Source organism: Hemibagrus wyckioides, linkage group LG26 (assembly GCF_019097595.1).
Source record: "Hemibagrus wyckioides isolate EC202008001 linkage group LG26, SWU_Hwy_1.0, whole genome shotgun sequence".
Lineage (NCBI taxonomy): Eukaryota > Metazoa > Chordata > Actinopteri > Siluriformes > Bagridae > Hemibagrus > Hemibagrus wyckioides.
The window spans coordinates 19,711,417-19,730,989 of NC_080735.1; the positions used below are offsets into that span (position 1 = coordinate 19,711,417).

General features: G+C 41.1%; 3 protein-coding genes across 6 annotated transcripts in view; 1 reads left to right on the forward strand and 2 right to left on the reverse strand.

The window, feature by feature from the left end:
• The window catches only part of slc25a10b (solute carrier family 25 member 10b), a 10,107-nt gene extending 4,498 nt beyond the window's left edge, over positions 1–5,609 (reverse strand). Inside the window, exons 1-3 of the mRNA XM_058380741.1 lie at positions 5,307–5,609; positions 2,077–2,196; positions 22–130 (exon numbers count right to left, since the gene is read on the reverse strand). Coding sequence (XP_058236724.1) covers positions 22–130; positions 2,077–2,196; positions 5,307–5,396 — 319 coding nt within the window. The 5' untranslated portion in view covers positions 5,397–5,609. The remainder of the gene's footprint in view (positions 1–21; positions 131–2,076; positions 2,197–5,306) is intronic.
• A 229-nt stretch (positions 5,610–5,838) lies between these two features.
• Positions 5,839–18,680, forward strand: LOC131346904 (GTPase IMAP family member 7-like). 4 transcript variants are annotated; one of them, XM_058380685.1, is made up of 4 exons: positions 5,839–7,535; positions 16,277–16,365; positions 16,487–17,389; positions 17,640–18,680. In XM_058380685.1, the coding sequence occupies exons 2-4, from the start codon at positions 16,314–16,316 to the stop codon at positions 18,254–18,256; spliced, it is 1,572 nt and encodes a 523-aa protein (XP_058236668.1). In that variant the 5' UTR covers positions 5,839–7,535; positions 16,277–16,313; the 3' UTR covers positions 18,257–18,680. The 4 variants fall into 4 exon arrangements, with proteins under 4 accessions (XP_058236668.1, XP_058236665.1, XP_058236667.1 ...); XM_058380682.1 differs by lacking the exon at positions 5,839–7,535 and adding an exon at positions 12,774–15,771; XM_058380684.1 differs by lacking the exon at positions 5,839–7,535 and adding an exon at positions 12,774–14,542.
• cldn31 (claudin 31) lies at positions 9,882–12,670 on the reverse strand. The gene is made up of 2 exons (XM_058380755.1): positions 12,520–12,670; positions 9,882–11,612 (listed from the first exon to the last, which is right to left on the reverse strand). The coding sequence occupies exon 2, from the start codon at positions 11,433–11,435 to the stop codon at positions 10,779–10,781; it is 657 nt and encodes a 218-aa protein (XP_058236738.1). The 5' UTR covers positions 11,436–11,612; positions 12,520–12,670; the 3' UTR covers positions 9,882–10,778.
• Positions 18,681–19,573: the final 893 nt, after the last annotated feature.

The window sequence follows — 19,573 nt, forward strand, 5'->3', positions numbered from 1 at the left end:
GTGTGTGTGTGTGTGTGATACCTCCAAATGCCCCCAGCAGGACTTTCTGGTAGAAGGGCATTGGCCCCTGACTGCCCATCATGTCCCTCACTGTCTCATAGATAGCAAACCTGGTCAGAGAGTAAGACATCTGCAGACAGACAGACAGATGGAGTGATAATGATGTCAGACAGACAGAGAGAGAGAGAGAGAGAGAGAGAGAGACAGAAACAGTGTCACTGATCATCCCACTCTCTCAGATGCAGCGCACAGATCTTCAGAACAGCGCGCTTCAACATCTAACAGCGAGCACTTCACTGTAAGGGTGCACAAACTTTTGCTTCAGCTGCATTTCAGATGTATTTTATGTTATAAACAGTATGTTTAAATTTTTCTTGCACTAAAGTACTGAGTTAGAGTTCATAGACAACTACTGAAGAAAGGGTTTCCCCAAATGTGTGCTTTATACTGAGATACTGGATCACTATGAGGTACTAAACCACTGTGAGGTACAGAATCACTCTGTGGTACTGAACCACTGTGAGGTACTGAATCACTCTGTGGTACTGAACCACTGTGAGGTACAGAATCACTCTGTGGTACTGAACCACTGTGAGGTACAGAATCACTCTGTGGTACTGAACCACTGTGAGGTACAGAATCACTCTGTGGTACTGAACCACTGTGAGGTACTAAACCACTGTGAGGTACAGAATCACTCTGTGGTACTGAACCACTGTGAGGTACAGAATCACTCTGTGGTACTGAACCACTGTGAGGTACAGAATCACTCTGTGGTACTGAACCACTGTGAGGTACAGAATCACTCTGTGGTACTGAACCACTGTGAGGAACTAAACCACTGTGAGGTACAGAATCACTCTGTGGTACTGAACCACTGTGAGGTACAGAATCACTCTGTGGTACTGAACCACTGTGAGGTACAGAATCACTCTGTGGTACTGAACCACTGTGAGGTACTAAACCACTGTGAGGTACAGAATCACTCTGTGGTACTGAACCACTGTGAGGTACTAAACCACTGTGAGGTACAGAATCACTCTGTGGTACTGAACCACTGTGAGGAACTAAACCACTGTGAGGTACAGAATCACTCTGTGGTACTGAACCACTGTGAGGTACTAAACCACTGTGAGGTACAGAATCACTCTGTGGTACTGAACCACTGTGAGGTACAGAATCACTCTGTGGTACTGAACCACTGTGAGGTACAGAATCACTCTGTGGTACTGAACCACTGTGAGGTACAGAATCACTCTGTGGTACTGAACCACTGTGAGGTACAGAATCACTCTGTGGTACTGAACCACTGTGAGGTACTAAACCACTGTGAGGTACAGAATCACTCTGTGGTACTGAACCACTGTGAGGTACTAAACCACTGTGAGGTACAGAATCACTCTGTGGTACTGAACCACTGTGAGATACTGAACCACTGTGAGATATAGAATCACTCTGTGGTACTGAACCACTGTGAGATACTGAACCACTGTGAGATATAGAATCACTCTGTGGTACTGAACCACTGTGAGGTACAGAATCACTCTGTGGTACTGAACCACTGTGAGGTACAGAATCACTCTGTGGTACTGAACCACTGTGAGGTACAGAATCACTCTGTGGTACTGAACCACTGTGAGGTACTAAACCACTGTGAGGTACAGAATCACTCTGTGGTACTGAACCACTGTGAGATACTGAACCACTGTGAGATATAGAATCACTCTGTGGTACTAAACCACTGTGAGGTACATTATCACTCTGTGGTACTGAACCACTGTGAGGTACAGAATCACTCTGTGGTACTGAACGACTCTGTAGTACTTAATCACCACTTATTCACTAACATGGTATTTGCTTTGATGAGGTCTGATGTAAAGTACTCAACAGTTTTGAAGTAACATCAAGTAACTGAATCCCTGTGAAGTACTGAATCACTGTGAAGTACTGAATAAGGTACTGAATCACCATGGGATACCAAATCAGTGCAAGGTCCTGAATCACTGTGAGGTACAGACACAAGTGCGCACACACACACACACACGCATGCGCACGCGCACACACACACACACACACCTGTCTGAGGAGGGAGGCACTGAGGCCATTGTAAAGCGCCAGAACTCCGTCGTGCTTCACCACATGCATGGCCATCCCCATCATCCTCATCTTCACCTCCTGCTGCGTCTGCAGGTGAACCTGTGAAAAAAACATCATCATCATCATCATCATGCTTCACAGTTGGACTGGTGTTCTCGTGAGACATGCTGGGGTGTCACCAAGGCCAGGAAGTTCAGGTTTGGTCTCCACAGACCAGAGAACATCTCCTACATCTTCAAAATGGCTTTCTGCAAACTTCTGTCTCTCTGGAGTTCAACTGTATACAGATATTCAATATGTGCTGTTGCTTTAAAAGCATGCACACACACACACACACACACACACACACACCACTGCAAAAGAAAAGAAATCTCTCTCTCTCTCACACACACAGACTTTCCATAATGTTCCCAAATAGTTTTCTTTCTTTTTCTCCCTCATGCTGCCTTTCGTCTTGCTCCAGATTCTTTGTCCTCTCTTTCATTCAAGTCAACACACACACACACACACACACTCTTCTGTTATCTCACCTCTCTCCCTTACCCAGTCAGTGCATATAAAGGTTAAATCTTTATTCTTCCTGTTCTCTCTCTCTCTCTCTCTCTTTCTCTCACACACACACACACACACAGTTTAATCTTCTTTTGGAAGCTGAGGGCCAACGCCACATACCAGCTCTCCAGGAGCACTTTTCCCTCATTTTTCCAGCAAAGCCCTTGTTTTAGCTCGGCTAATTTACTACAGCTCACTGAGAGCGTTGTAGGGATTGTGGGTAATGTGGTTCCAGGAGCCTTCGGCTATCACTCACTAATCTCACAGCTCACAGTGAGTCAGCTAACATTATCACTAACCCACATCTCACACACAGACACACACAGACACACACACACAGACACACACACAGACACACACACAGACACACACACACACACGCTCACCACGGCTAACACGGACCGGGGTTTTATTTCCGGAACATTCCTGACAGTTTAGATCTGTTCACATGCACAAAGTACTGTGTAGTGCACAAGGACACACACGTAAATGCAGGTCGCACACACACACACACATATACAGACACACACACACGCAAATACACACACTTGATACAGTAAGAATGTGAGACACAAGTGATTAGAGTATGTGCTGACTGGAAGGAGGCCAAATGGCCAACTGTAACTCAGAGTCAGAACTGTCTGTGTGTCTCTCTCTCTCTCTCTCTCTCTCTGTGTCTTTCTCCATATCTCACATTTTTCCTCTCTGGTGCTGTGTGTGTGTGTGTGTGTGTGTGTGTGAGTGTGTGTAATAACACATTATGTTTCAGAAAGCCGTTATTTAAAATGTAATTATTGTCCTTCACGGCACTTAAACACTCTGTCTGCATCTCTCTTACTTCTTGACCTCCAGTCCACCAGTCCACACACACACACACACACACCACACACACACACACACACACAGCTGCACTGGCATCAAAGTCCACAGACCTGCAGTAAACCTCTCTGCATACCTCCCTCACACACAAATACACACACAAGCAAATAACATACATACGTCACAGTACACATGCTGCACACACATTCCCCACACACACACACACCCTGCATGTGCTCGCTCTCGCTCTCTCTCTCTCTCACACACACACACACTGCATGATCATGACATTATCGTTACACACAGTAACAGAACCCAGGGTCCAGAGTAAAGATCAGCAGATTTCTGTGTTCTGTAGCTAATGTTTATACACACGCTTGCGTGTGTGTGTGTGTGTTCTAAAGTTCAAAACAGTGGGCGGAGTCAAGCACTGCTACACTTGCCACACCCGTCTGTAACAGTGAATGATTATTGTAGACTTGTGTTACTGGTCAGTTATATCCTGTGGGTCTGTGATGAAGAGCGCTGAGCCACTTCACCATCTCTAAACGTTTATATATCCTTTTTTATTTATGCTTTCTCTCTCTCTCTCTCTCTCTCTCTCTCTCTCTCTCTCTCTCACATTGTATCTCACGGTCACTTTCTCCATGTTTCTGTGTGTCATTCTGTCTCTGTGGCTTTCTGTCCCTCTTCATTTCTATGTCTCTATCTGTGTTTCTCTCTCTCTCTCTCCCTCACTCTCTCTCCTCATATCTGTCTGTCAGAACAACTTGACCTCATTACAATTAAACACTTTTACTCAAACATGATCTGACACGTTTCCCACTGGTGTGAGTGGTGTTGAAGGTAACAGAAGCGAGATGTGACGTGTCCACACTTCTGTTCCAGTGAGAGTCTCAGGAAGAAAACCTGAGACACACCTTACCACTTTTTATACAAATAAAGTGAGGCCCAGAGAGACAAAAAGAGTCAGAGAGAGAGAGAGAGAGAGAGAGAGAGAGAGACAGATAGGGAGAGTCAGACAGAGAGACAGACAGAGTCACAGAGAGAGTCAGACAGAGAGACAGACAGAGTCACAGAGAAAGAAAGACAGAGAGAGGTAGACAGACAGAAACAGACAGAGAGGCTTAACTCATGCGGAGCAGATGTGAGTACTACTGGTCTGAGAATATGGGAGGCCAATTGGGTGATAAATACAACATGTATTCTCAGAGTCTGTCATACGATAATTCAGCATATGGTGATGTGTTTGCATTTCTTTTTTTTATTTGTTTCTCAGAACTAATATGTAGGATTTTACCCCATTTTTATAGCCAGAAACAATTCTTCCAACAAGGTCTCCTATATCTGCATGATAACCCAAGCTGAAACGCTGACCTCTTGCAGATCATCCAACACGGACCTCAGTAAGTTTTCACCGAGAACACGAGTGTGAACTGGACACTTACATGATACAGATGTGTCATGTGACTTAACTCAGCAAGTGTCAACATTTTGGTGAGCTTCAGGCAACGAGGTGTGCAGTCTGTATACACGGATTCTAGATAACCGTTATGTGACGAGACAAAATTACAATCTTTGATCGTCATTTCAGCACTTTTGGACTCTATGGCGTTCCATAACATGGCGCTGGGTCATGCTGAACTCCGATAAGATGGACACTTGTGATGAACGGGTCTCACGCGCTCTTACACGAGGCTGTTCTACGCAACATCGGTTAGAAATCAATAGACTAGAAATGTTACATTACGGACACACACACACACACAAGCGCGAGCCCTCTTACGTTATACCGGACAATCGTTGCGCGAGTCCCGACTGCAGAGCGCGAGCCTCACCTTGACCAGGTCCAGCGGGTGCGTGCAGCACGCCGCTCCGCACGAGGCGATGCCGCCGAAGTACCAGCGCGAGATCCGCTTCTCGGTCATGCTCTCCGGTTAGTGTCCTGCGAAAAGAAAACAACGGGAAGCGATTTCAATTGATCCACTTCAGTCCAGCTGATGATTGGTGAATGCACGGGTACTGCGATTCCGCTGCTCACGCGACATCTCGTCCCAAAGTTCACCGATAGCCAACTGACAGCGCGCGCTCAGGGACTGCCCCTTGTGTATGCGCGTGCGTGTCTGAAGACTTCAGAAGGGCCGCAACCTTGTTACAACACGGATCACAATTCACCCGCGAGCTGCAGGTTTTTCCGCGTTACAGCGCGCGACCTCGTTACTTCCGGCTTCAGAGAAGTTCCGTTCACGATTTCTTAAAGGGCCAGAGGCACAGCTGTGCAGCAGAGTTACAAACATTTTCACATTCCTGTACTGAGAAACAACAACATCGTGTCACGAGACATCAGGTCGGGGCTGTCAGGAAGCATTGTGAATATCACACCGGAGCCTTCTCGAGACCAAAAAATATCTAATGATCTACTGGGAAATGTCTAAATGATTTCCTCAAAGTTTCCATTACAGGTTCCTATTAAACACCACCAGAACCCATCGAGCCTCCTGCAGTGAAATGAAAGACATGTAGCAGCAAGCAGCGATATCCGGGGTCCAAGCACTTTTTGCAAAGAACCCAAGTGATGGACTCGATGATGCAGATACACCAGCAGCTTCAGGTAATGTTCACGTCCACCATCAGAACAGGGGAAAATGTTATCCTGTGTGACACAGACAGTGATTTTGATCGGCCTGATTGTTGGTTCCAGACAAACCATAAAACTTGGAGAAAGCCAAACTAGTTGCAGCTGACAGCAGGGCTACAATAACACAGATAAGCGCTCTGAGCAGAAAAATAGCTCAGAAAGTGAAACATGTCAAATGTTCAGGTTGGATGAGCTTCAGCAGCAGAAGAACATGTTGGGTTCCACTTCAGTCAACCAAGAACAGATAGCTGCAGTAATCATTTCACATAATCATATCATCATGGACCAGGGATGTTTCCAATATCCTGTGGAAACCATGCCATATATATATATATATATATATATATAATGTATATAAAATAATACTCCAAATAACAAACTAAAACTTCCAGTAGGTGGCAGTAAATGTATTAATTGACTGATACCGGTCGGCTGAAAAGCATCTCTCGCTCCCTCAAAAACAGTTGGGGGATATGATTTTAGAAGCAGCTGGTGAAGATTTGCCCTGTTTAAAACATTTGGGACTAAATTCGGGCATTTTTGAGTGTGTGTAATTGGGTTTTTGACACCATCGGAAGCTGCTGATGAACTCGAATCATCGATTTCTCTGACCTCATTGCCACAAATGGATGAAGTGGTAGCTGTGTTCTGGTGAGCTGATGTGGTTTTCTTTTGTCCTTTTCGGAGCAAGACATGTTAGGCTACTAGTGCAGCAATAAAGTTTGCATATAGTTCTAACAAAGTTCCATGGCTGTTATTGTCGTTATTACTTCGTAATTCTGCACGTTCGTTAACCTCAAAGGTTAGTGAAGTGAATGAGCTGGTCGGCTGTCTCAACAGAATAAAAAAAAAGAAAAATATATGGAGCTCAGTTTGGATGGAGCTCACAGAATATTATGTGGTGTGGGGCCAGGGTGGGCCAAGCTTCTGATTGGGTGGGCCAAAAATGGGAGATTCACAGCATGAAAGTGCAGTAAACATGTCATGTAATCATATCAGCATGGACCAATTCAGTTTAATAATTCAGTGATCGGTGAGGGTAAACATCTCTGAACAACCGGGACAGCAGATTCTTTGAAGGACAGAAGGTTGCTGTTTTCAGAAACAGTGAAGATAACATTCACAAACACACTTGTATCTGTTGTTGTGTACCTCTGCTATGGCTTTGCTAATATCTAACATTTTTTGTCTTCATGTAAACAAAAAATATCCCAGTGTGGACACACAGGTTTATGGTACAAATGTCAAGTGTGTGTGTGTGTGTGTCCTGTCATTGTGACTGTATATACTGTAAGCACATGATTGTCAGTCTTGTGTGTTTATTATTAGTTTTTTTGTCCCTGACATAAGAACATCTGAAGCTGATTTAAAAGGATTGACCGGCGTGAAATGAAGTGAGCTCTGCCAAGACGGAGACACGCAATTCTGTGTATGTACACGGTATAGAAGAATACACACACACACACACACGCACACACATATATATTCCTTATTAAAAATCTTCTGATGGTATAGTACCAAGACATTTTCAGTCATGAAGGACAATATACCACATGAACATTGTCATACAGGAAGGACATGAAGCATACATTTTTTAATACATCACAGCACTGATATAATCATTCTGATTGGTCAGAAGTTTCACAGTTGTATTAATGAGAACAGGAACAAACCTGTATCAAGGACAATCCAGAACATGTAATATAACCATCAATATATAAAAAGAGGTACACTATATTGCCAAAAGTATTCGCTCACCCATCCAAATAATCAGAATCAGGTGTTCCAATCACTTCCATGGCCAAAATCAAGCACCTAGGCATGCAGACTGTTTTTACAAACATTTGTGAAAGAATGGGTTGCCCTCAGGAGCTCAGTGAATTCCAGCGTGGAACTGTGATAGGATGCCACCTGTGCAACAAATCCAGTCGTGAAATTTCCTCGCTCCTAAATATTCCACAGTCAACTGTCAGCTGTATTATAAGAACGTGGAAGTGTTTGGGAACGACAGCAACTCAGCCACGAAGTGGTAGGCCACGTAAACTGACGGAGCGGGGTCAGCGGATGCTGAGGCGCATAGTGCGAAGAGGTCGCCAACTTTCTGCAGAGTCAATCGCTACAGAACTCCAAACTTCATGTGGCCTTCAGATTAGCTCAAGAACAGTGCGCAGAGAGCTTCATGGAATGGGTTTCCATGGCCGAGCAGCTGCATCCAAGCCATACATCACCAAGTGCAATGCAAAGCGTCGGATGCAGTGGTGTAAAGCACGCCGCCACTGGACTCTAGAGCAGTGGAGACGCGTTCTCTGGAGTGACCAATCGCGCTTCTCCATCTGGCAATCTGATGGACGAGTCTGGGTTTGGCGGTTGCCAGGAGAACGGTACTTGTCTGACTGCATTGTGCCAAGTGTAAAGTTTGGTGGAGGGGGGATTATGGTGTGGGGTTGTTTTTCAGGAGCTGGGCTTGGCCCCTTAGTTCCAGTGAAAGGAACTCTGAATGCTTCAGCATACCAAGACATTTTGGACAATTCCATGCTCCCAACTTTGTGGGAACAGTTTGGAGCTGGCCCCTTCCTCTTCCAACATGACTGTGCACCAGTGACCAAAGCAAGGTCCATAAAGACATGGATGACAGAGTCTGGTGTGGATGAACTTGACTGGCCTGCACAGAGTCCTGACCTCAACCCGATAGAACACCTTTGGGATGAATTAGAGCGGAGACTGAGAGCCAGACCTTCTCGTCCAACATCAGTGTGTGACCTCACAAATGCGCTTCTGGAAGAATGGTCAAAAATTCCCATAAACACACTCCTAAACCTTGTGGACAGCCTTCCCAGAAGAGTTGAAGCTGTTATAGCTGCAAAGGGTGGACCGACGTCATATTGAACCCTATGGATTAGGAATGGGATGTCACTTAAGTTCATATGCGAGTCAAGGCAGGTGAGCGAATACTTTTGGCAATATAGTGTATATGGTGTCATGTATTACTGAATAAAAACGAATGTAACTGCTGCTTGTTATATTCCTAAACTACAGAATAATTTGTTCAGAAGAGTTCTGTTACAATACACTACACTACAATAACACAATATGATAGATTGAATATTTCATGTATGTTTATAGTTTTTTTTTTCACATTTATTGCACTTGATGTTTTTTTCATTTTTTTTTTTTTCACACGTGGTTTATTTATGTTCATTTATTTATTTATGTTTTAACTTTATGTGAAATGTGTGTGACTTTTATGTAAGGGCTCCTGAGAAGAAAGAATTACTGTTTCTAAATAATAAACCCATTTGGAATGATTCAGTCACCAAACATCTTTCAGACGGAATCGGTTCTGAATCGGTTCTGAATCGGTGCAAATGATAATTGTTGCTGCGGTGTCAGTGCTCACTTGACCAATGGTTACACCGTGTGGACGAATGAAGTATTGCAGATCAGAAGTGGGTTTGGAGGACACGGGGAAACATTTGCACAAGGGAAACATCCTGATCATTAGCCTGTCCTCAGAATGGAATTTAAATTATAATAAACAAATGAGTGAATGAATGAATAAATAAATAACCTGTCCTCAAAATGGAATTTAAGTTATAGTAAACAAACACAAACAAGTTAGTGAATAAATAAATGAATAAATAAATATTATTTTAAAATTTATATACGGTTTATTGCCCCAAACTATCAATAAATAAATAAATAAATAAAAATAATAATACAATATAAGACATCAATAAAAATAATTACAAACAATACTGACCAAAACATGCTGCTGGGAAATGAGTGGAATTTATTATTATTATTATTATTATTATTATTATTATTATTATTATTATTATTATTATTGTTATTATGATTTTCACTGAAGAAGGCGATGACGATCTACACAGAGACTTCTCAGTTCTCAGTGTTTCTGTGATGATTATGAAATGGGTCGGAATTCAGGCCCCATAATTTACATTTTCACCATAATTATGACATCAGCGGCTCTTAGAAACCACTGCAGACACAGATGACCATTGTGTCCAGTGTGCTGTTGTACACACACACACACATGCCATGCGTGCACAAGCAGCCCACAGTTTTTTTCCCTTACATACACAAAATCTTGCAAATGATTTCTCAGTGACCTCCTTTTATTTATTTTATTTATGTTTATCAAGAAAAAAATATTTTTAGTTTTTTACACAGAAGGAATATTCAGAAATAAAATCCCATCATAAAGAAATAAACTCCTATAACACACAGACTAACAATAATTGCAATGACATTTACAGATAACATTAACAACATTGTCAAATGTGGAGTATAAAATCAGTCTGAGAAAAAAAAAAGTTGATTTTTTTAAACAATGTTCTGTATTATTTCTATTTAATCATTCATTACAAAACAACTATATGAACCAAAAAAACACACTTTAAACTGTCAGTCGTTTCAACAAACAACTTAATAGTTACTAAAACAAATGAGATTATTATAATTAGATTATAATGAATACAAAACCAGATCACTGTAATCAGTGCTGCAGGAAATCAAATGCTTTTACATTTTTAAATATTTTGTGGCTGGTTTTAATGATCATGTCTGAAGTACAGATATTTTTTTCTTGGATATTTTAACTTCACTGAATTTCTGCATCATTTTTGGGGCCTTGACCATTCTGACCCCTCGCTCAAACATAAGCCTTGTCTTGTTTCCCCTCTGCCGGATTGTCCTTGGTTGACCCCGCCCCTTTGCCAAAACCCGGCTTGGTTGAAACCACACTGAGGGCGGAGCCTCCCTGGTACAGCATGACCCCTCCGGCCAGCATCATAAAAGCCACGCCTCCTCCCAGGTACAAGGCGGGTCCAAGTTCACGTTTGAGTGGTGGTGCCACTTTCAGGTCGTAAAAGTCCCGAATCACAGAGAAGGTGGTCCAGAAAACTGGCAGGAAGAAAGCCACACCCGCCACCATGAAGATGCCACCAGCTATACGCACCAGGCGAGACTTGGTGTCATGCGCGCCCTCGAGACAGTGTGTGCACTTCATCCCAATCACACCTAACGGTAACGCAAATAATCCACAGAGGAGAGACAAAATAACCATCACACGGCAAAACTGGGTGGAGCCTGTGAGAGCGAGGGCGGAGTCATACACTTTACACTGAAGCTTCCCTGGCTGCGATAGGCAAGTCATCCACAGCCCCTCCCACAGCACCTCATAGACCACGAGCTCGTCTCCAACGAAAGCCGAAACACGCCAAAACGGGGCGGCACAAACCAAAGCCCCGCCCACCCATCCTGCGATCGACACCACAATACCGAGGACCTGGAGACCTGTAGTCGGCATAGTCCAGTCAACAATAATGAGCTGTGCGGCTGAGACGGTGCTTAAATGAACCTGAAAATCAAGTGAATTTACTTTCTATGAGTCAGTTCAGTTTGTCTGTAAGTCCATTTTCTGTTTTAGAAAAGAATTTATGTAGAATTTTGGACAAATGGGAAGAAAAGATTTTCAGTAGCAGCACTGTGGAGGGAAGAAGCAAAGACAATTCAGTTAGCAAACAACAGAGTTCTGTTTGAATCAGGATCGATTTTATTCACAATAACATATGTTTACTTTCACACTTCAAATATCCGTAAAGTTACTGCTAGTTTGACCTGTAAGTGCTTTAAACCGACTTTCTATAGTCTATAATCAGGATATGTTATCAATCAGTAGACTGAATGAAGCAGAAGATGTAATTCTTCTAGCTGTTTATCTCATCACATGCAATTTTGTCATTTATGTAACTAAAAGCAGCTCATCAGACCAGAGATTAGCTAAAGGCTAAAATCAGATCAAGTTTTAAAATGTATGTATATATATATATATATATATATATATACATACATTTTAATATATATATATATACATACATTTTAATATATATATATATATATACATTTAAAAAATAAATTATTTACATTCAGTGATCTGATGATCTGTCAGGACATGACTCGCTTACAAATTCAACAACAAAAACTGTATATTTAAATGAATAATAGAAATAATAATACGAATCATCGAATTAAAAATCTACATATCTCATTTGCCATGGCTCTAGTTAAAAGTGGTAACATGAAGCGGCACAATTAAACAAAACCACTTGAAATTGTCCTATTGATTCGTGTAAACATAACAGTCGTATTTAAGCCTCGCCAGTATTTTAATGCTGTCCCTTTCAGTCACGATACTCAATAATCTGTTTGTCCGTAAGCAGTAAATTGTATGTAGCTGGGCCAAAACAATTCCACTATATAAAGCTGGATACAAATGCACGATTTAGCACTGAAGTGAACGTTATTCTGAATGAACTTAAACACAACATTTTATATTTTAGGTCAGTGACAGTAACAGCACCAATAGATTATTTTTAAAAAACAATGCTTACCAAACCAGCGTGTCAGGTCCGTTTGTGTTGTCTGTGAGTGATAGCAGGGTGAAGATGTGGCTCTGTGGGTCTGAAGTGTGTGTGTGAGTGAGTGTGAGTGTGTGAGTGTTTCATCATTTGCTTTACCCGAAAACAGCCTCTTTGTTCATAAGATGTAGGAGGAGAACAGCACTTGGCTGAATTATACCATCTCACACACATGTATGTAAGCATGCATACACACACACACACACACACACACATTCACACACACTCTCAGGCAGATCAGCTACCCACATGTGGCAGTGATGCACCAGTTCTCTCAATCAAAGAAAAGAACAAAAAAAAACCTTCAAAACTGGACAAAGAGCCTTCAGAGAGACAGGCAACTGCTGTGTATTTACACTTCACAAGATGTATTGTGTAGCAAACACTGAATTAAAGATGGCTCATACATTCAGATTAGCTACATGATTATGGATTTTAACAACAAAAAAGACTCAAGCATTTACTTCACATCAGCTCTCTAGCCTCTTACATTTAACTAAGAGAAGAGTGTTAAACTGTTCAGACGCCTCAGAGTGGGGAAGGTGGTAGCCCAGTGGATAAAATGCTAGGCTACTGATCTGAAGGTCTTATCTGAAAGAATTTAGCCATGCTAGTTTTTGTGATTTTGAATCCTACAGTCTCCTCTCCAGGACCTTATTAGCAGCAGATTTAAAGATCTCTGGGTCAGTTTTTTCTGGGTCAGGTTAAGCAGACTGTACTAATCACACATGACGTTTCCTCACAGTTTCAGAGTGGAGTTTAGATTGAAACGGCACAATGCAGTATTCGGATCTCAGACATAATGTCTGAATGAATCTTTGTGTGCTTTTTCAATCCCATCAAAAGTATATTCTCTTTAATTTAATAAGTATAGCATTGTATCATTCACTTAATGTATTCAGTGTTTCACTATGAGTATCATTTAGTTAAAATATTCTGCACAGGAGAAAGCTTGGCTCAAACACATGACTCATATCAATAAATGATAGAAAACCCTTACAGCACTGACACTGGAGACTCCTTCTGTAACTGTTAAATAAACGTATTCTTACAGAAATTGTCACCACAACAATTATTTAATCTGTTTACATGGAGCGCTCAAAGTACAATTCCCCTAAATGAGCTGTTACTATAGAACAATCTGTTTGACCACCAAACTGCCACTGCTGGGCCCCTGAGCAAGGCCCTTAACCCTTAATTGCTCATATAGAAATGAGATAAAATGTATGTCGCTCTGGATAAGGACGTCTGCCAAATTTCGTAAATGTAAGATGTCTTTATTTGTCACATATATATTACTGCACTGCATGCATTAAAAAACTACATCAACACCTGATGTCCAATCACAAAACAGAACTCAACCCCAACTCAGAGGTGGTGTAATACAGCAATCAGCCAAAAGAGGCAGTGCATCACAGTGAGTTTGTCATGTGTTAACCTGTTTATGGGTAAACCTCCAGAGCAGAATCAGCTCGTATTTTTGGTAACATGTTGAAGGTTGACAAAATAAACACAGGAAGATGATGATGATGATGATGATGATGATCATGTGACATTAAAAAAACACATGGATTAAATAAATTCAAGTTATAGTAACTACTTCGATAGTAAAATAAGCCTCTTGAAGATGGTTTCCTTCTAGAACTTAAAAAAAAGTACGTCCAGCACAAGCCGTGGTTCAGCTGCATGATACAAATGGTCTACACAATAAAAAGAGGAAGTGTCGAGGTTAAACACTTTCGTATCAACAGCACAGAAGAACTGAAACCACCAGCAGGAGCGACATCACCCCCTAAACGTACGATATCCTTTTAAAATGTAAATTAGGTGATTTTGTCAGAAAGTGTAGATATATTTTCAGTAAATTTCACGATTATATTTGTTCTGATATGTTTAGTGAGAGTAGTGACATACTGAGAAACTCTTCTTAAGTGAAAGTGGAAACATCCAGCAGGAAAGTGAGAGCAAAAAAAGTTGCTCCTTTATATGTTCTGAGGTAAAACCATGAAAGTAAATGCTTTTACTTATAATATTAAGTTACTTGCATGTTTGCGTGTGAAAAGTATTTTTATGCCTTATCTAAAACTGTTAAAACCACAGTGTTTAGTATTACCAGGAAAAAGTGTCTGTGTGTGTGTGTGTGTGTGTGTGTGAGTGTGTGTGTGTGGGGCTGCATATTTTCATACAGCAAAACCCACACCTGCATCCGCTGAAATCAAATCAGCTGAGCTAGCATGTTGAATCAAACCACTCTGCAGAGTAGACTGAATGCCTCTGTTTTTTGGGGGGGTTTTTTCTGCAAATGTCTATATTTTAAATATTTACCTTTAGTTAGAATTTGACGCAAATTTGGCCAAATGATATTATTTATAAGACTTGGTCCTTACACAGTGCTTTAATGAAGAAAACAGTCTAACATAGTTAAAAATTGCCAGGTAAGCAAATTAGCAAAACGTAGCTGAACAGTTTTCAAATTAGATGAAAAGGCAGAGTTTCAGAGAGTAGGAATTCAGAGTTATTTTATTCAAGTCACTGCTTACTCCGGCTAAATACTGAAGCTGACTCCAGCTGAAACACTGGAGCATATGTAATATACCTTCACTGAGAGATGAGAGAAGAAGAGACCGTCCTTAAAGAGTAAAAAAAAATTTTTATTTTCTTTGGAAATGCAATTCAGTAAGAGTTTCAGTAATACTCAAGCATACACTGATTAGGCATACAATCCTGAGCAGTGCCAGGTGAAGTGAATAAGACTGATGATCCCCTCGTCATGGCACCTGTTAGTGGGTGGGATATATTAGGCAGCAAGTCAACATTTTGTCCTCAAAGTTGATGTTAGAAGCAGGAAAAATGGACAAGAGTAAGGATTTGAGCGAGTTTGACCAAAAGGGCCAAATTGTGATGGCTAGACCACTGGATCAGAGCATCTCCAAAACTGCAGCTCTTGTGGGGTGTTCCCGGTCTGCAGTGGTCAGTATCTATCAAAAGTGGTCCAAGGAAGGAACAGTGGTGAACCGGTGACAGGGTCATGGGCGGTCAAGGCTCATTGATGCACGTGGGGAGAGAAGGCTGGCCCGTGTGATCCAATCCAACAGACGAGCTACTGTTACTCAAATTGCTGAAGAAGTTAATGCTGGTTCTGATAGAAAGGGGTCAGAATACACAGTGCAGGACGGGTCACAGCTGTTATGGCAACAAAAGATGGACCAACACGATATTAGACAGGTAAATACATGGAGCATAAATTCCCAGGTAACAGCTTACCTACAGGGTCCTGAATAGTGGAAGCTTTACATGATCTCTATTTATGTACATGGCATTTAGTAGAGAATTTGTAACACTGCCCAGTCTGAAAAAAGCAAGACATGTATCACTAAACATGAATTGCTAATTAACTGCTTGGTGAAGATGTCAGTCTTGAGAATTCAGAAAATGTATAAAAAACTGTATAAACACGCAAAGGTGATGGTTTCTGTATGAAGGTGTTTACTTAACATGTGTGGAAGGAGTTTAAGTTTTCTGACATCTCCAGGACAGAGGAGTAATGTTTTTTTCTGTAACATGATAAGCTGTGTGTGTTTTTTTTTTTTTTGTCTTATTAAATTCAAAAGAAAGAACATTTCATTGTATTGCATTTGATATTCATTTTGTGCAAAACAGTTCATAGAGCCACATCTGGGATAGTAGATTTCCACAAAAGCGTGTTTTTGCATCTCTTTTCTATGTCCAGGCTCTTGGAGTTGCACAAAGACTAAAAGAAAGCACAAATGAGCACAAACAAACGAGGATTTGAAAAAAAAATGGCTTTACGCCATTCAGGTATGTCAAACAGCATGTGATAGTTAGTAAAATATTTGACATGCTATTTAATGCATAAAACTGTAATTAAGTTTTAGTTTCAGTTTGATGATCTTCATCAGTGTTTTTTAATTTCTTGTAGTGGGTAAGGATCTCAGGATAATGCTTCTTGGTCACCGTAGTGTTGGAAAAAGTGCAACAGCTAATGTAATATTAGGAAAAGAAACTTTCAAAGAAACTGAAACTATACAGTGTGAGATACAGACAGCGAAAGTGGAGGGAAGAATCATCTCAGTGATTGACACTCCAGGAATCAACAGTACGTCCCTCACTACAGAACAATGGAGGACAGAACTGAAGAAGGGCTTGTTGCTTTCTTTTCCTGGTCCTCATGTGTTCCTGCTGGTGACCAAAGTGGGTGAATTCTCAGAAGATGACAGAAAAGCTGTGAAGTGGATCAGCGAGAACTTTGGAGAAGCAGCTTTGAAGTTCTGCATGATATTGTTCACAGGAAAAGAAGAAATGACCAACAGACAGTTAGTGACATTTTCTGAAGATGCTAGTACCAGAGATTTGATCAGCTGCTGTGGAGGTAGATATTGTGTGATAAACAGTAAGAGAGAAGGTAATCCTACTCAGATCATTAAACTTCTGCAGGAGATTGAGGTCATGGTCCAACAAAACGCAGATGGGTTCTACACTCAAGAGATGTACGAAGCAGCTGATAGACGGAGAACAACAAAAGTGAGACAGGAGATAGAAAAAATGGTCAAGGGACATGAAAGCAAGCCAAATCCCAGTGTAGACAGGTGTGTAGAGGTGAAGAAAGAGAATGATGTGACTGGGGTTAATGTAAAATGTGGAAATGTGACACTTCCTACGAAACAGGAAGAGTCAGTGAAGTCACTTCCAGAGAGGAAGAGAGAGATGGAAGCTAAGGTTGTTAAAGAAGATCTCAGGAGACAGGAGGAGACATGGAGAGCGGGGCAAAGGAAAAAATGGGAGGAGGAGAAGGGAGCTACAGGGGGTTTACTACCTGATCCAGGTGAGTTTAAACTCATTAATCCTCTGATCCAAAAGCCTAACCCTAACATCATGAGTCTAGTTTATTAGTACTATTATTGTTTATATTGATGATCGAGATATTAAACTCTAATATTTCAAGTTTTTTAAAACAACATTTACGTTATGAAAGCTTAAGTCCAGACTCATTGAGACAACACTACTCGGGAACACTGATATACTCATCATTAATGTGTAAAGCATGATCTTCTAAGAGTTGTGTTGCTTTGCAGTATCTGATGTGAGGATTGTGCTACTGGGAGGTGTTGGAACAGGAAAAAGTTCATCAGGAAACACCATCCTGGGCAGAGAGGCATTTGGGAAGGACACCATGAAAGTTACCAAAATGGGCAAGAGGCAGGATGGAATGGTGGGGAATAAATCCATCACTGTGATCGACACTAAGGGTTACGATAAAGGCTCCTCTAAGTATGACTTTTTGAAGTACTGTGAAGAGTTGGAACAATGTCTTTCCTTGTGTAGACCTGGCCCTCATGTGTTTTTGCTTGTTGTACCTTCTCCTTATAAATTCTCCTTCCCTGATCAATTACTGTATGAAAGATTTGGCCCAGAGGTTCTGAAGCGCACTTTAGTCCTGATCACTCACGGAGACTCTTGCGGACGAAACCACAGGGCAGTTTTAAATAGCAGCTCAGCTCTCCGGCAGCTCGTCCAAAACTGTGGAGAAGACTATCACATCTTCAACAACCAGGAGAAAGAAGACCAAACTCAGGTCAAGGTAATGCTGCAGAAGATTGAGGTCTTGATTCAGAAGAATGGACAGGGCTACTGTACCACCGAGATGTTCCTGAGAAAGGGGCAGGAGTCAAGAAGCTGTACCCTCTTATAAATGTTATAGACATCTTTTTTCTTTTGATCATAACTGGACGTTATGGGTTGGATAGTGAATGTCCTTCTGTAAAAGTAGAAGTCCCTGTTCTAGTTTCTTTTTATAGAAATATTTGTAACCTTTTTAGTGTGTGTGGATGTTATGTGATTCATTCTTTATTTATACTTTATATACACACAGTTTAATGTTTTGTAGATTGTAGATGGCAAAGGAATAAAACAACCAACAAGTTTTGAGTCTCAAGGTTGCTATGTGTTGCAAGAAGTGCTACAGTTGAAGGGACCATTGCCTCCTTGTGGAACGGTAGTGAATTGTTCCTGCCAGAAATGACACACATTTTAGCTAAAATTTCAACAAACAATCAAATTTCAAAATCTATCAGTCTTTGTAGATCCACATGGCAGGGATGTCCATTGTCTCCTTTATTATTTCTTTTCGCTATTGAACCCCTAGCTATGGCTATTCGTCAGTCCTCTGAGATTTCAGGTATCAGGATAGGGGACATTGAATATTGTCTATTTCTTTTTGCAGATGATATTTGTCTTGTTTTTAACAAATATAGGAAATTCTGTGCAAGCCCTTACTCAGCTTCTCAACACTTTCAGAGAATTCTCTGGATATAAAATAAACAACAGAAAAAGTGCCCTGTTATTATTGAATGACCAGGAGAGAAAATGCCCCCCAAATGAACACGCAGTTCCCCTACACCCTTGAGGGTTTCAGTTACTTGGGAATTAAAATAGCTCCCAACACAGATAAGATCATATCCATCAATTATGACCCTGTGGTACAAAAAATAATTGAGAGTTTAGAGACATGGAACTCGTTACCCATTTCAATGATTGGACATATTAACATCATTAAAATATCAATCCTGCCAAAGTTTTGTATCTTTTCCAGTCTATCCCGCTTCCACTTCCAGACACTTTTTTTTCTACACTGAACAAAAACTTTATCAGGTTCATTTGGAACAATAAATGGCCAAGACTTTGTCTTTCTCTTCTATACCTTCCCTACCACCGTGGAGGGCTTAGACTGCCCAACATGAAACTCTATTACTGGGCAGCTCAACTATCTACAGCTATATATTACTTTTCAAATACAGATATCCCATCCTGGGTAAATATTAAAAATAATTCATTAAAACTGCCATTACAGCTAAACCTTTATTCAGCACAAATTTCAAACAAAAACACCCAAAATCCCTTTCTTAGGAAGACCATTTTAGTTTGGTATCAAGCTCATACCTTTTTAGACGAGTCTCTTAAACTTTCATGTTTCTCACCAATTTGGTGTAACACTGAATTTAAACCAGGG